This window comes from Macaca fascicularis, chromosome 1 (assembly GCF_037993035.2).
Source record: "Macaca fascicularis isolate 582-1 chromosome 1, T2T-MFA8v1.1".
NCBI classification, from domain to species: Eukaryota; Metazoa; Chordata; class Mammalia; order Primates; family Cercopithecidae; genus Macaca; species Macaca fascicularis.
The window spans coordinates 177,826,298-177,840,643 of record NC_088375.1 but is presented as its reverse complement, the minus strand read 5'-3'; the positions used below and the strand labels follow the sequence as shown (position 1 = coordinate 177,840,643).

Genomic DNA, 14,346 nt, shown 5'->3' with positions numbered 1-14,346 from the left:
CAAGCCTGGGGGTCCTTATTTCATATTCAATAAAATAAAAGCAGTGGCGGTAAAGAAGTTAATAATAACTAATAACAATGTGTTATAATTAGCTATTAATAATAATTAGCTGTTTTTAATACTTAGGTAGTATCAACTAAGTGCAGGCACTTTCTTAAGAGCTTCATAAATATGAGTTCATTATTATGTACTGCTCATGAAGACTACAGTGGCCAATTGGCCTCAATGAACTACGCTTTCTGATATTCACACCCTTGGATGGTCCCCTCCCACACTGATCCTAGGGTTGACCTGCAATTTGCTTTCACCAGTGGGACACTGACAAGTGTAATATAAGCATAATAATTCTCTTTTGGGAGTCAGCTGCTATGCTGTAATGAAGCTTAAGCTAGACTCCTGAATGATGAGAGGCCATGTGCAGAGAAACCCTATGCAATGATAGACTGTCTTTCATGTCCCAGCCCCAGTTGAGCTCTCAGCTGAACAACCTTCCACAGAATCCTGAGAATGATAAGCCAATGTTGTTTCCAGCCACTGAGTTTTTAGGTGGTTTGTTATACCACAGTAGAAATTTAAATAATTGGTACAACGAATGTGTGCAAATTCCTTGGACAATTGATGTGAATGACTTTCTTTTCCTTTCTTACTATTTGTGATCAGCCACAAAAAGCTAAAGGGATGATTATGAGCCTCACAGGGCTTATTTATTCATTTATTCAACACATATTGATTGCGTGCCTGCTCTGTGCCAGGCAGTGTGCTTGGTGCTGGGGTACCGCTGTGAGTAAACAGCCTCTGCCTTCGTGACGCATATAATTCATGACACAAATCCCTCCTCCCTGATGCCACTCTGAAAAGATGAGTAGCGGCCTCCTCAAATATATCATTTGTTTTCTTAATAACCGATTATGCATCTGTCACTCATCTAAATCTGGCATTAATCTGCTTGTTATGTCAAAGACAGGGGCGTAGTCAGACTTTGACGTCAGGTTAACTTCGCCTCAAATCCCCTCTCCCTCCTGCCTCCTTTTGGCCTCAGTTTCCTCCTTTTTGGATCGAGTATAAGAATTCCCACTTAAAGCTACTGTAAGGAAGGCAGGAAACGCACAAGTGCTCAATAAATGTTCATTGTTTTCTCTCTTCTTTCATGGAGTGAATAACTACATTCAATTTCAGGGAAGTTTTCATCAGAGGACAGTTCATGGGCTTCTGGTCTGGACCTCTCCTGTTTTCTAGGATGCTGATGCTGCCAAGAATTTTGCACCAAGCTCTCCTAATGCTCTCTACCTGCCCTGACTCCCTGATCCTCTGCAGTGGGCGGCTGAGTCTGTGATCCTGGATGCAGGGCCCCTCGTCGACAGAGCATTACCAAAGACTCTCATGTACATTATCTCAATTACTCTTTCCAGCAGGCCCGCGAGGCAGGTGTGCTTAGCCTCATTTTATAGTTGAGATGCCCAAGGCTCAGAGAGCTAAAGTGACTTTTGCAAGGTTACAAAGACAATTAGTGGCTGAGCTTGCCTTGAAACCCAGGTGCCCTACCTCCTGCCTTAAGGTCTTTCTAGTCTCTTCGCACTGCTTCCCTGCCATGCCATCCCCCACTGCCTAGTGCTATATCACAAAGACCTTTGAAAAGTGAAACCCAGAGCGTTCTCAAGAAATGGAGGCACAAATGCACAGTTATTGTTTTTCTTGCAACTGTGTACGTGGGGGGCATTAACATTCACCCAGGAGCTGCTGAAATCCACTCAACCAGAACGAGGCTGGTGAGGAGAGAACTGACCAAATTTGTTTACAGGGGCTAATCCGGCTCTGTCTCTCACTCCACACTGTCTGGGAGAAAGTCTAATTACAGCCTGACAGCCCAGAGTGTCTCATGGGAAGACAAATCTTGAATAAAAGTATGAAAACAGACTTGAATGGTGTGTGTGTGTGTGTGTGTGTGTGTGTGTTTCCTGGTCCTGCAGTTCTAACAGGGATTTCTGAGATAAGGATTATATAAGCCTAAGGTTGCATACTGGAGGAGGCAGTGGAGATAAGCTAGCCCTTGAGTGTGGACACTGAAGTCCAGAGAAGTCAAATGACTGTCCCAAGTTCATGCAATGTGGTCTTGATACAGGTTAGCATAAGAATCCAGGTGCCTGACTCTGGAGATTCTGAATTCCCTCTGGGGAGCCCCCAAGGGCTTCCCTTTGTGTGGCAGGTGCATGGTGTTCCAGATCCTGGGAGTTGGTCTGTAACCTGGTTTCTCTGCTTCCAATCCTAACTCCCTGATCCCCGCCCCTCACTGCATCCTCCAAGAGGATCCCAGAGTGCAAAGTACAAATCTGATCAGGAGGCTCCACAGCTTCAATTCATTCAATTGTACCTCCCTGTCCTTAGGGATGAAATACATACCTGAGTCTTACCAAAACCCAACAACAAAAAAACAAAACCACAAAACCCAAAGTTGTTGGATGTGGCTTTGCCTGTCCTGCCAATCCTTCTCAAGGCATACTTGGTTCTAGCCCTCCAGATAGCTGGTTGAGCCCCAAGATGGCCATGCTCTTTGGTGCCTTCCTGGATTTGCTTATTCTGTTCTCAGTGTCTGGGATGCTTGCTCTGTCTTCCTCTGTCTGTTTAAAGTAAACTTCTGCATCAACCAAGCTCCTATCCTCTTCTTCCTGCTTCCTTCAAAGCCTAAGTCTCACATCAGCAGCTGTTGGTGGCTGCTCCCAGCTTAGCCCTCTGCAGCTCTCCATGACACACTCACCCATATGCATAGCATGGTGATGGACAGGGGCTGTGTTCTCTTCATCTCTGAGTGTTCAATGCCCACCACAGTGTCTAACCCTAAGCCTCAATGGAACCAATGCAATAACAGATTGCCATGTGCATTATATCACTGGCTATAACATAATAGTAAAAAGCTTGTCATCACTCCCACAGCTCAGGTTCTGACTGATCAGTCCATTGGGTCACTATTGCTCTGAGACTTAAAGGCTGCAATTTCTTTAAGGGTCTCATTTAAAATGTAAATACTCATGGGCTGACAATATAAAGATGCCTAAAATACATAGAAAAATGGTGCACACACACAGTGGTCTCTATCAGTTTCTCAGTGACCCTTGTGGCATTACTGATTCTTCAGATGGCATCATGGGCATCACTGAGAGTAAGCCCAACCTGAATAGCCACAGGTTGGTATTTCTGGAACAAAGAATCATGACAGAAGGGATGATGTATTAGTTCATTTCATGCTGTTGACAAACATACCCAAGACTGGGAAGAAAAAGAGGTTTAATTGGACTTACAGTTCCACATGGCTGAGGAGGCCTCAGAATCATGGCAGGAGGCAAAAGGAACTTCTTACATGGCAGTGGCAAGAGAAAATGAGGAAGATGCAAAAGCAGAAACCCCTGACAAAACCATTAGATCTTGTGAGACTTATTCATTACCACGAGAACAGTATGGGAGAAAGTGCTCTCATGATTCAAATTATTTCCCACCATGTCCTTCCCACAACACATGGGAATTATGGGAGTACAATTCAAGATGAGATTTGAGTGGGGACATGGAGCCAAACCAAATCATTCCACCCCTGGCCCTTCAAAATCTCATGTTCTCACATTTCAATATCAATCATGCCTTCCCAACAGTCCCCCAAAGTCTTAACTCATTTCAGCATTAACCCAAAAGTCCACAGTCCAAAGTCTCATCTGAGACAAGTCAAGTCCCTTCCACCTATGAGCCTGTAAAATCAAAAGCAAGCTAGTTACTTCCTAGATATAGTGGGGGTACAGGTATTGGGTAAATACAGCCATTCCAAATGGGAGAAATTGGCCAAAACTAAGTGGTTATAGGGCCCATGCAAGTCCAAAATCCAGCAGATCAGTCAAATCTTAAAGCTCTAAAAGATCTCCTTTGACTCCAGGTCTCACATCCAGGTCATGCTGATGCAAGAGGTGGGTTCCCATGGTCTTGGGCAGCTCTGCCCTTGTGACTTTGCAGGGTACAGCCTCCCTCCCAGCTGCTTTCACAGGCTGGCATTGAGTGTCTGTGGCTTTCCCGGTCAATGGTGCAAGCTGTCAGTGTATCTACCATTCTAGGGTCTGGAGGATGGTGGCCCTCTTCTCACAGCTTCACTAGGTGGTGCCCCAGTAGGAACTCTGTGTTGGGGCTCTGACCACACATTTCCCTTCTGCACTGCCCTAGCAGAGGTTTTCCATGAGCACCCCATCCCTGTAGCAAACTTCTGCCTGGGCATCCAGGTGTTTCCATACATCTTCTGAAATATAGATGGAGGTTCCCAAACCCCAGTTCTTGACTTCTGTGAACTCTGAGCCTCAATACCATGTGGAAGCTGCCAAGGTTTGGGGCTTACACTCTCTGAAGCCATGGACCGAGCTGTACATTGGCCCCTTTCAGCCACGGCTGGAGAGGCTGGCATGCAGGGCACCAAGTTCCTAGGCTGTACCCAGCATGGAGACCCTGGGCCCAGCTCACAAAACCATTTTCTCCTAGGCCTTCAGGCCTGTGGTAGGAGGGGCTGCCATGAAGACCTCTGACATGCCCCAGAGACATTTTCCCAGTTGTCTTAGGGATTAACATTCAGGTCCTCATTACTTATGCAAATTTCTGCAGCCATCTTGAATTTCTCCCTAGAAAATGGGTTTTTCTTTTCTATCACATCATCAGGCAGCAAATTTTCTGAACTTTTATGCTCTGCTTCCTTTATAAAGGTGAATGTCTTTAACTGCTCCCAAGTCACATCTTCAATGCTTTGCTGCTTAGACATTTCTTCCACCAGATACCCTAAATCATCTTTCTCAAGTTCAAAGTTCCACAAATCCCTAGGGCAGAGGCCAATGCTGCCAGTCTCTCTGCTAAAATATGACAAGAGTCACCTTTACTCCAGTTCTCAACAAGTTCTTCATCTCCACCTTACTGTCCACATCGCTGTCAGGCTTTTTGTCAAAGCCATTCAACAAATATCTAGGAAGTTCCAAACTTTCTCACATTTTCCTGTCTTCTTCTGAGTCCTCCAAACTGTTCCAGCCTCTGCCTGTTACCCAGGTCCAAAGTCATTTCCACATTTTTGGGTATCTTTTCAGCAACACCCCACTCTGCTGGTACCAATTTACTGCATTAGTCTGTTTTCACATTACTGATAAAAACATACATGAGACTGGGAAGAAAAAGAGGTTTAATTGGACTTACAGTTCCATATGGCTGGGGAGGCCTCCAAATCATGGTGGGAGGTGAAAGGCATTTCTTACATGGAGGCAGCAAGAGAAAATGAGGAAGATGCAAAAGCGAAAACTCCTGATAAAACCATCAGATCTCACGAGACTTGTTCACTACCACGAGAACAGTATGGGAGAGACCGCCTCTATGATTCAAATTATCTTCCACCACGTCCCTCCCACCACATGTGGGAATTATGGGAGTACAATTCAAGATGAGATTTGGGTGGGGACACGGAGTCAAACCATATCAGGAGAGAAGTGAAAAGATTACAAAGAAAAACAGCATTCATTATGATTTTGCCTGGAAATGCTTGCTCATTCAGGTCAATTCAGTAAACATCAATTAGGTACTGTATATATGATATATATCTGTATGCATATACACACATATGTATTTATAAACCCAATAATCATCAGACCCACTATATAGGAGGGGTGATGAAGGCACAGTGGTGAAACAACTTGCCCAAAGTTGCAAGACTGGTTCACGGCTGTGCTGGGAGTTCAATTCAGTTATGTTTGGACTAAAAGCTGAAATCTTCTGTAACTGCATAAAACATGCACCTACTATCTGTCAGCAGTGGAAATACAAAGATGATTTAAATCATGGTCTTCGCTCTCAAAAAGCTCACAGGGAATCTGGAGAACAGAAAGTAACAGGCATCTCAGTGTGGTGCTGGGAGGGAATGGAAGGTTGAAAACTGTGGGAGAAGGCAATGTGACCAGGGACATTGTTTAGAATAGCCTGCTCATGGTGACCGCATGAAGCCAACTGACTTCTAGAGGGCTTTAGGATTGTTTTTAACATCTCTGCATGCTGCGTGCTCCCTTATTGCTTGCACCAGGGGCAGATGAAGCCAGCCTGGCTATGGAGAGCTAGTTTCACTCACTGACTCTCATGTATCTGATTCACAAAGACTCTGGGCCAGGCACAGTCTTGCCTTCCAGAAGTTCACAGAAATCACAAACAGGATGAAGGACGATCCATCAAGTCAGTGGTCTTTTAAAGCGAGTGCTATGACCTGGCACTGTGGGAACAGAGAGGGCTATGCTGCACCAAGCTGTGAGTGAAGGCACTGCAGAGAAGGAGACAACTGACCAGTGGATGAGGCCTGGAGAATTTGCTCAGGTTCAAAATTAACTCTGTTTTTATTGCAGCCAAATTCCAACACAGATTTTTCGAAGGACCACCCAGATTTGGCCAGAGCTGCTTACAATGCTGAATTGCCTCTTTGAGAAAAGGTCCTTAATTTCTACTTTAATGAGCCAGACAGTGACTCCCTGTCATCCACCCCCGAAATGCAAATACAAAGCTTCAGTATGAAGTAGGGAGCAGCAGGCACGCATTAGCCCATTCGTTGTTAAGCCTCTGATTGAGACCAATTACTAAACCAGCCCTACTTCATTTCCAGTCGAAAACCCACTGCTAATGTCTGTTGGCTGCTACCAGGGACTGATGAGGTAATCAGGAGGAAAAACAGATATAAAAGACATGTAATCTTGCAAAGGGTGAAGAAGGGAGGATAGGGAAGGCAGTGGACAGGAGATGCTCATTTGCTAATTGCAGATTTTGTACCAGATACTGTGCTGAATATTTTGTAGGCTTCTCCAGTGAGGGCACAGGATATCATCCCCCAGTATACCCACACACCCACCCACACATATACACATACATACACAGCCCCCAGAGAGATACCTGAGGCAAACCCACAAAACTATGTTCAGCCATTCATGTTAACCAATCAGTTAGCTGCACAGCGAAATTTTATGTCTTCTATGACCATGGTGAGATTGGCCACGTCCACAGTGAAGTTGCTACTTTGAGTTGCTCTCAAAGTTTTCAACGCTTTAGATGCCATAATGATACTGGAACTTGGGTAGAAGGGGCCTTTCTACCATGTTGCCACCTGGATCTACAGTTGGAGTCATTCTATCAGCTTCTGCTGGCTGCATTGTCCTGCCAGAGGGACTCACAATCAGTCCAAGGAACCAGCACACAGATTTCTCACATCCTCCCTCCAATAGTCTCTTAGCCAGATCCCTCCTTTCTTCCACTTTCTCCTTTCTTGGTATTTAAATGAAAGCTCTCATGCATATGAATGGGGAAAAATAGATTGTGAGAAGGGGGAGCATTGTTTGAAAAAAGCAGCAACAGCTGCTCAAAATGCCCAGTTGTGAATAGATTTCTTCATTTAGTGTTTACATACTTTCATTTTAGATATTTAAATATCTTTAGATTAAATATCCTAATTTGGTGCTTGATCCTATCCTGTTAGATAGGTATTGTTTTATCCATTTTACAGACGAAGAAACTAAGGCTAGGAGGCAATAACTGGTTAGTGGCACTTTCTGATCTAAGGTTGTGTTTTTTCCACTCCAGCACATTGCCTCCATTTGCACTAGATTTGCAGAATTTAGATCTCCTATTTGGATTGGGCAAACGCAGGGCCAGCATGGGGGAATGTGGCACAGAGCTTCTAAAAGCTTTGCAGAGAGCACAGATCTGGATGTCACCCTGTGGGAGCAGTCTGAGCCAACACAGGACATGTTCCTTTCTGAGGTCATAACTCACAGGCTGGCTTAGATGGTGAAAAGTGTTTCCCTAAGACAGGCAATGTGTTTTCAAAATGAATTGCAATCTCCATGTCTGTTCTGCTTGGTATTTTATAACTATCTATCTTTGATAACAAAATGCTACAATTAAGGTGGAATCCACATATGCAAACCTAACAATTTTTTGGCATTTCCCATTCATCTTAGAACATTTGGGCTGAAAGCAGATAGATGCCCTTCCCCCGTCCCAGTGCATGCATGCACACATGTGCGCGCGCACACACACACACTCACTCACAGAGACACTGAATACTCCCATTTCTTATTAGCTTTTCTCCTTTGATTTCATCTTGTGATGATTTTGCTTTCTTTGTCCTCTAGAAATTATATTCATTCTCTGCTAAAGCATAATAGATCATTAGACTTGGAGCTAGAAGATCCAGGCCTTAGTCCTGATATACCACTTAGTTGTTGCACCAGACCAAAAAGAGCTGAAGTTTTGCATTTGGACGGATTATAAATCCATGACTCCAAGACTCACCTGCTGTGTGATTGCAGGCAAATTGCTTAACCACCCTGAATTTCAATATCCTCATTTTCAAAACTGCATTAGTATTACTGGCCTTGCGTGATTGCTGTGAAGATTAAATAGACGTATAAGGTGGTAGGCACTGGGCCTGGGATTTCAAACATCTTAGTTTCATTTTCCCCCTCAATCACTCTCTCTCTGACTCTCAAGATTCTCTTCAGGATAATGATATTTATATATTTATTTATTTATTTATTTATTTTTGAGATATGGTCTGGCTCTGTCACACAGGCAGGAGTGCAGTGGCGTGGTCTTGGCTCACAAGATCTGATGATCCTGCCACTTCTGCCTCCCAAGTATCTGGGACTACAAATGCACATCACCATGCCTGGTTAACTTTTGTATTTTTTGTGGAGATGGGGTTTCACCATGTTGCCCAGGATAGGTTAATGATTTTTATCTCACAAGATTATTTTGAGAATTAAATGAGAAAATATACCTGAAAATATTCTGAAATAGTAATCTATTTTAAATTGCTTATTTGCTTATTCACTCAACAACTATTTCCGATTAAAGATTTTATTGTTAAGTGATATGGATGATTATAAAGAAGAATCAGACATGAAACTTACACTAAAGAAATGTACGTTCTCCAGTTACACCCTGCTCCCCTAGAAGAATATGGAACAAAAATTAGAAGTGCTGCTAGCACATTTATGAGGTTGAGCTTCCAAGGAGATACCTTTTAAATGGAGCCACCAGCAAAAGATCCATGATGGATCTGACATTTGAGAAGATGCTTGGCAGAAAGGGAGGAGATGATGGACGAAGGTAGTTCAGGTGGAAGGCCCAGTGTGAGCAAAGCCACAGCAGCAGCAAAGCATGAGGAAGGTGAGGGGAACCTAGACTATGCTGTAGGGGACCATTGCAGAGTTGTGGTTGATAAGGCTGCAAAAATGGGCTGGGACTCATTTATGAAGGAATTTGGACTTTTACTCTTATGGACAATGGGGGAGCCACTGCAGCTTTCTGAGCAGGACAGCGATGTTGTCAGGGACTGTTTTCTTGTTGATGAATCTAGCAGTGCTAGAGAGGGAGGGTTGAAGTGAGAGAGAACTCATAACCCACTAGAAGTGGGTTATGAGAATTACAGAGAGATGAGGCCCTGATATGGATCAAAGACAGTGAGGATGAAGGAGAGAAGGTTGGCGGGAAAATATTACAGAGGAATATGGTGGGATGTAAGGGACCGTGTTGGGGATGGGGTGGGAGAGGTGATAAAGGTTAAGAAGGAGTCCCAAAGCCATTGAGGGCTTAGGTAGGGAGAAAAGGCATCAGAGACATTTCAAGAAGGAGCCACTTTAGGAAGGAAGACTCGATGGCTTGTATTTCAGGAATCAGAGGAAGGCAGACAAGCTTTTCCATGGGGCAGTGTTTCCCAGCCTAGGTACTATTGATATATTGGGCCAGACAATTTTTTGTTGTGGGGGCCTGTCCTGGGCATTGTAGGACGTGTGGCAGCATCCCTGGCCTTTATCCACTAGGTGCCAGTAGCACAACCCCCCAGGTTGTGATAACATAAATATCTTTGAACATTGTCAAATATCCCCTGAGGGCAAAATCACCCCTAGTGGAGAACATTGTTGTAGGGGAAGTCTTCTCCTCATGAGAAAAGCTGTAGGAGGAGTCGGGGAACCTGAGCTACACTTCCCAGGGGACTCTGTGGATCTGCGTCAGGAATTTTGACTATGGATGAGAAAGGACGGGAAGTTGGTAGAAAGAGGTGGCTGCCAGATGTGTCATCATGAGCTGGCCCCAGGGTGCCCAGATAGAACACCCCCCATTGTCTTTCATATCTTCAGTGAAAGCGTAATGAAATGCTAGTCACGCTGGAATATTGTGGAGCAAAAAGAAAGTGTGATTTTCAAAGTAGGGTAGAACTGAGGCCAAGAGGACCCAGGAGTCCAAATGAAAAGAGGTAGGAGAAAGAGAGACACAGAAATCATAAGCTCCAGGGACTCGCCAGGACCCAGAATCCACATTTACTTCTGTCAAGTTTACCAAAATCTCTGAGAAAAGGGAGATGATAACAATTTGGTGCCTTTAAAAAAATCTCCGCGTTTAAATCAGAAACACATTTTCTTAAGCATACTAGTCATTCATTAAAATTTCTCCTAACTTTGAGATCAGTAATGATACTACTGGACAGTCCTGCTAATGAGAGAATCTAAATATTCCCAAGGATATTGAGATAGCTGTACAACTTTCAGCAAGTTAGTTACTTTCTCTGGGCCTCCATTTCTTCGTCTTCATTAATTCCATCTAAATGGAATTAATAATTTCTATCTCATATCCCTGCTATGAAAATTAAATAAGACATATGAAATGCCTGCCACATAGTAGGCTTTCAATTATTGTCTGTGTATCTATCCATCATCTATTTACCTACCTATCTATCCATCCATCTTTATTAATTTTTTTTATTGTTTGTTTTTTGTTTTCAAAATGTCAGACTTGGCAGTTTTATTTTTTAATTTTTTTATTATTATTATATTTTAAGTTCTAGGGTACATGTGCACAATGTGCAGGTTTGTTACATATGTATACATGTGCCATGTTGCTGTGCTGCACCAATTAACTCGTCATTTACATTAAGTATATCTCCTAATGCTATCCCTCTCCACCCTCCCCACAATAGGACCCGGTGTGTGATATTCCCCTTCCTGTGTCCAAGTGATCTCATTGTTCAATTCCCACCTATGAGTGAGAACATGTGGTGTTTGATTTTCTGTTCTTGCGATAGTTTGCTGCGAATGATGGTTTCCAGCTGCATCCATGTCCCTACAAAGGACACCCCAACTCTTAATTTAATTTAATTTATGTCTTGGAGAGTAAGAAATTATATGCAGGTATGGTACCATTAGCCCAGTTGTGTGGTTCTATTGACATTTGACATTATAATTCTAGAGAGTGCTTCTGGAGATGTCTATTTAAGACATCTGGCCCCCTCAAGAAACAGATATGCTGGATCTTGATGATAGCCAGTGTCTGTATGAAAAGTGGAAAGTCCATTGAATTACACATATATTTCAGGATTTAGATGTTTGGCAATATATAGTAGAACTTTCATGTAACTGTTGGCATTTCCTACATTTTTCTGAGTGCTTTATGTCTGAGTTGATATGACAATATTAGCCTTGTTTCAGTCTTGTGAAATAGATTGATCTGACCTCAGAAGTTCCAAGAGATACCGGAAAAGACCAGGAATTCTAGAACTGCATCGTGGTTTGGTTTTTGTCTCTGTTTGAAAATAAGACCTCTTTGCTAAGCTGTTGTTGGTTAAATATCTTCTTTTCCTTAACCACATGGATATTGTTTTTCAAAAGGTCTAAAGGGCAGTGACCTTTGGTGTCTGGAACATTTTTAGAGTATTTAGGTAATCAATACTCTGGTTACTATTTAACCACATTTGAAAGAGAATCAATTGAGTTCTGTGCGAATTTGTGTGTATCTGGGTGAGTTTCTAACATCAGATAGATCTTACAGGTCCCAGCCTGTAGACATCTTTTACTCCAATTTCCTGAATAGATAGTTTTATTCCTTCAAGGTAATATAGCGTGGTGGCTTCTGGCTGAGATGTTTGCTGTTGTTTTCTTCATCTTGTCTTTGATGACTTGTCAGCCTGGGGTAACTGCACAGGAGAAGGTGAACCAGTAAGTGGGCCATATGTCTCTGCAAAACTTGCACATAGGAATCGCCTGCTGGGGAACTAAGACACTTTTATGTTTGCAGCAGAGGCTGTGTTGGAATGGAAAATAACCTCTTTTCATGTTATTGCTACTCCCGTGGAGGAGGATGGGACAGTGAAAAGACCGTGCTAAATTGGCCTACGTGTAAATCACAGCTCTAATGCTTAGAAGCTGAGTAATTCAGGGTAAATCATTTAATCTGTTTGATCCTTAGTTTCCCTAGCTGTAAAATGAGAATAATAATACCTCTTCTATAAGAGTTAATGTAGATAAAATAAGATCCTGAATATAAAATGTACTCAGCTTATAGTAGACACTTAATAAATGATAGTTCTCCTGAGTGGTGCTAAACAGTTAACTTAACCCCTACTTTCTTATCTGTAAAAGAGCATCATAAGAGTACCTGTCTCATAGTTTTGGGGGAGGATAAAATTAGATAATGTGTTCAAAATCACTTTGGGGGAGGCAAAGGACTATAGAGATGCTGGGTCATTTAATTCTAAAACTGACTTTATCTTTTGCTATGGGATAATAGAGGGAGGTGATATAGTTTCATATGTACATTGCATTTTACCCATTCTATTTTCTTGAGATTTCCAACCTAGCTTCATGAGTTTTTTTTTTTTTTTTTTTTTTTTTGTATCTTAATATTAAGTATTTTGTGGAGCCTAAGCAGTCCTTTATTTCACCTTTGGGATAGCTTTAAAGCAATCCCTTTCTCCCAAACATTAAAGACGTTAAATAGAATTATTTAATTATAATTCTTGATAGATGATGCAATTTTGAATCATTAGTGCTTTTAAATGCTAGAGCAAGTGAGAGTTCCTTTAAGTAACAGTTCAGAAGGGAGGAAAGCATTTTTAAAAGCAGTTAATCTGTAACTTGTATTTAAAGGAAATACAATTTTGAAATCAGAAAATTAATCTCTAATAATTAGAAGATAAAGCAAGAGAACTGTGGTAAAGGAAATCTCCGCCGAGATATTCTTAATTATAAAAGCTTATCATTGTAATCCTTTTTGAAAATGAACAAAGAGTCTTGATGTTTGATGAACTTATCAAACAAGACAGACCAGTGAAGAGGCAAATTTCAAGTCAAGGCAAAATAGAACCAATTAAATACTTTACAAAGTGCTGAAGAAGGAAATCATGAGGTCTTTGTATCTAATACCAGTGTGTCTGACACTGACTTTGAAAGTGAAAAGCTACATGGTGAAAAGATTTTATTAGGTTCAAATTCTGGCACTGACATTTACTAGCTGTCTGATCTCAGGCAAGTTATTTAATTTTTCCAAGCTTCATTTTCCTTACCTGTAAAATGGGAGGAAAGAAAGAACAAAAATTAAATGCATGAAAGTACTTAGATCAATACCTATTACCTATTACCTAGCAAGTGTTCAGTGAAAGCTGTTACCAGTGCTTTGTGTGATTGTTATTGTTATTTTTTGGTATTTTCATTCTCTTGATGGTTGACAATAATCAGACAGAACAAATTTATAATATACCAGTTGGCATGGATCTTTCTGATCAGTCAGAGATTTTAAACTTTATTTTTAAGTAATAGCACTCTTTTCCCCTGCAAAATAAAATTTCACATGAACTCTAACATTGAAAACAGATAATATATAGATTTACATTTTAATGGCACACATTTATTTTATAAGTCCATGTTTAACGTTTGCTCATTATAAAATCTTAATTAAAAGTATGTTATTTGAAAAAAAAATTTTAAAACAATGGTGATGGAAGGAAGTTATAATCTTCAGCCTCAAAATCAGTGGATCTCTATTACATGTTTTATACAAATAACACCTTTCCAGTATGTATGCTGCTTAGAAGTTTTCAAGTTTTTAATTTGCCTGGAAGTTTTAATTGCAATTCTTTTAATGTATTGGGATTTGGTTTTTACTAAGAGTGTGGCCAACCTTAGTGAATATTCCATACGCTCAAAAAAGTGCATTATTCTGTTGTTCAGTGTAGTTCCAAGTCAATTAAGTCAAGCTGATTGTTAATGTCACTCAAGTTTTCATCTTGTTCTATTGATTACTGAGAAAAGAATCTTGCAATCTCCAACTGTATTTGTGGATTTGCCTACTTACAGTTCTATCAGTTTTAGCTCCATGTATTTTAAAGCTATGTTATTAAATACACACACACACATATCTAGAATTATTCTGACTGCTTGATAATTTACTCCCTTATTATCATGAAAGGCTTCCATTACCCCAAGGACAATGGTCCTTGTTCTACAACCTATTTCATTTATCATTAATACATATAGTTATCCT

General features: G+C 41.4%; 1 protein-coding gene across 2 annotated transcripts in view; it reads left to right on the top strand.

Annotated features, from left to right (window-relative positions):
- The first annotated feature begins 11,838 nt into the window (after positions 1-11,838).
- The window catches only part of C8A (complement C8 alpha chain), a 63,252-nt gene continuing 60,744 nt past the window's right edge, over positions 11,839-14,346 (top strand). The window contains exon 1 of one of the 2 annotated variants that reach the window (XM_074005816.1): positions 11,839-11,917. Coding sequence is in view for 1 of the 2 variants with exons in the window: in XM_005543247.5 (XP_005543304.3) it covers positions 11,947-12,023 (77 nt within the window). In the remaining variant the exon portion in view is untranslated. Of the gene's footprint in view, positions 12,024-14,346 lie in introns of both variants that reach the window. The other variant, XM_005543247.5, reaches the window with a different exon arrangement.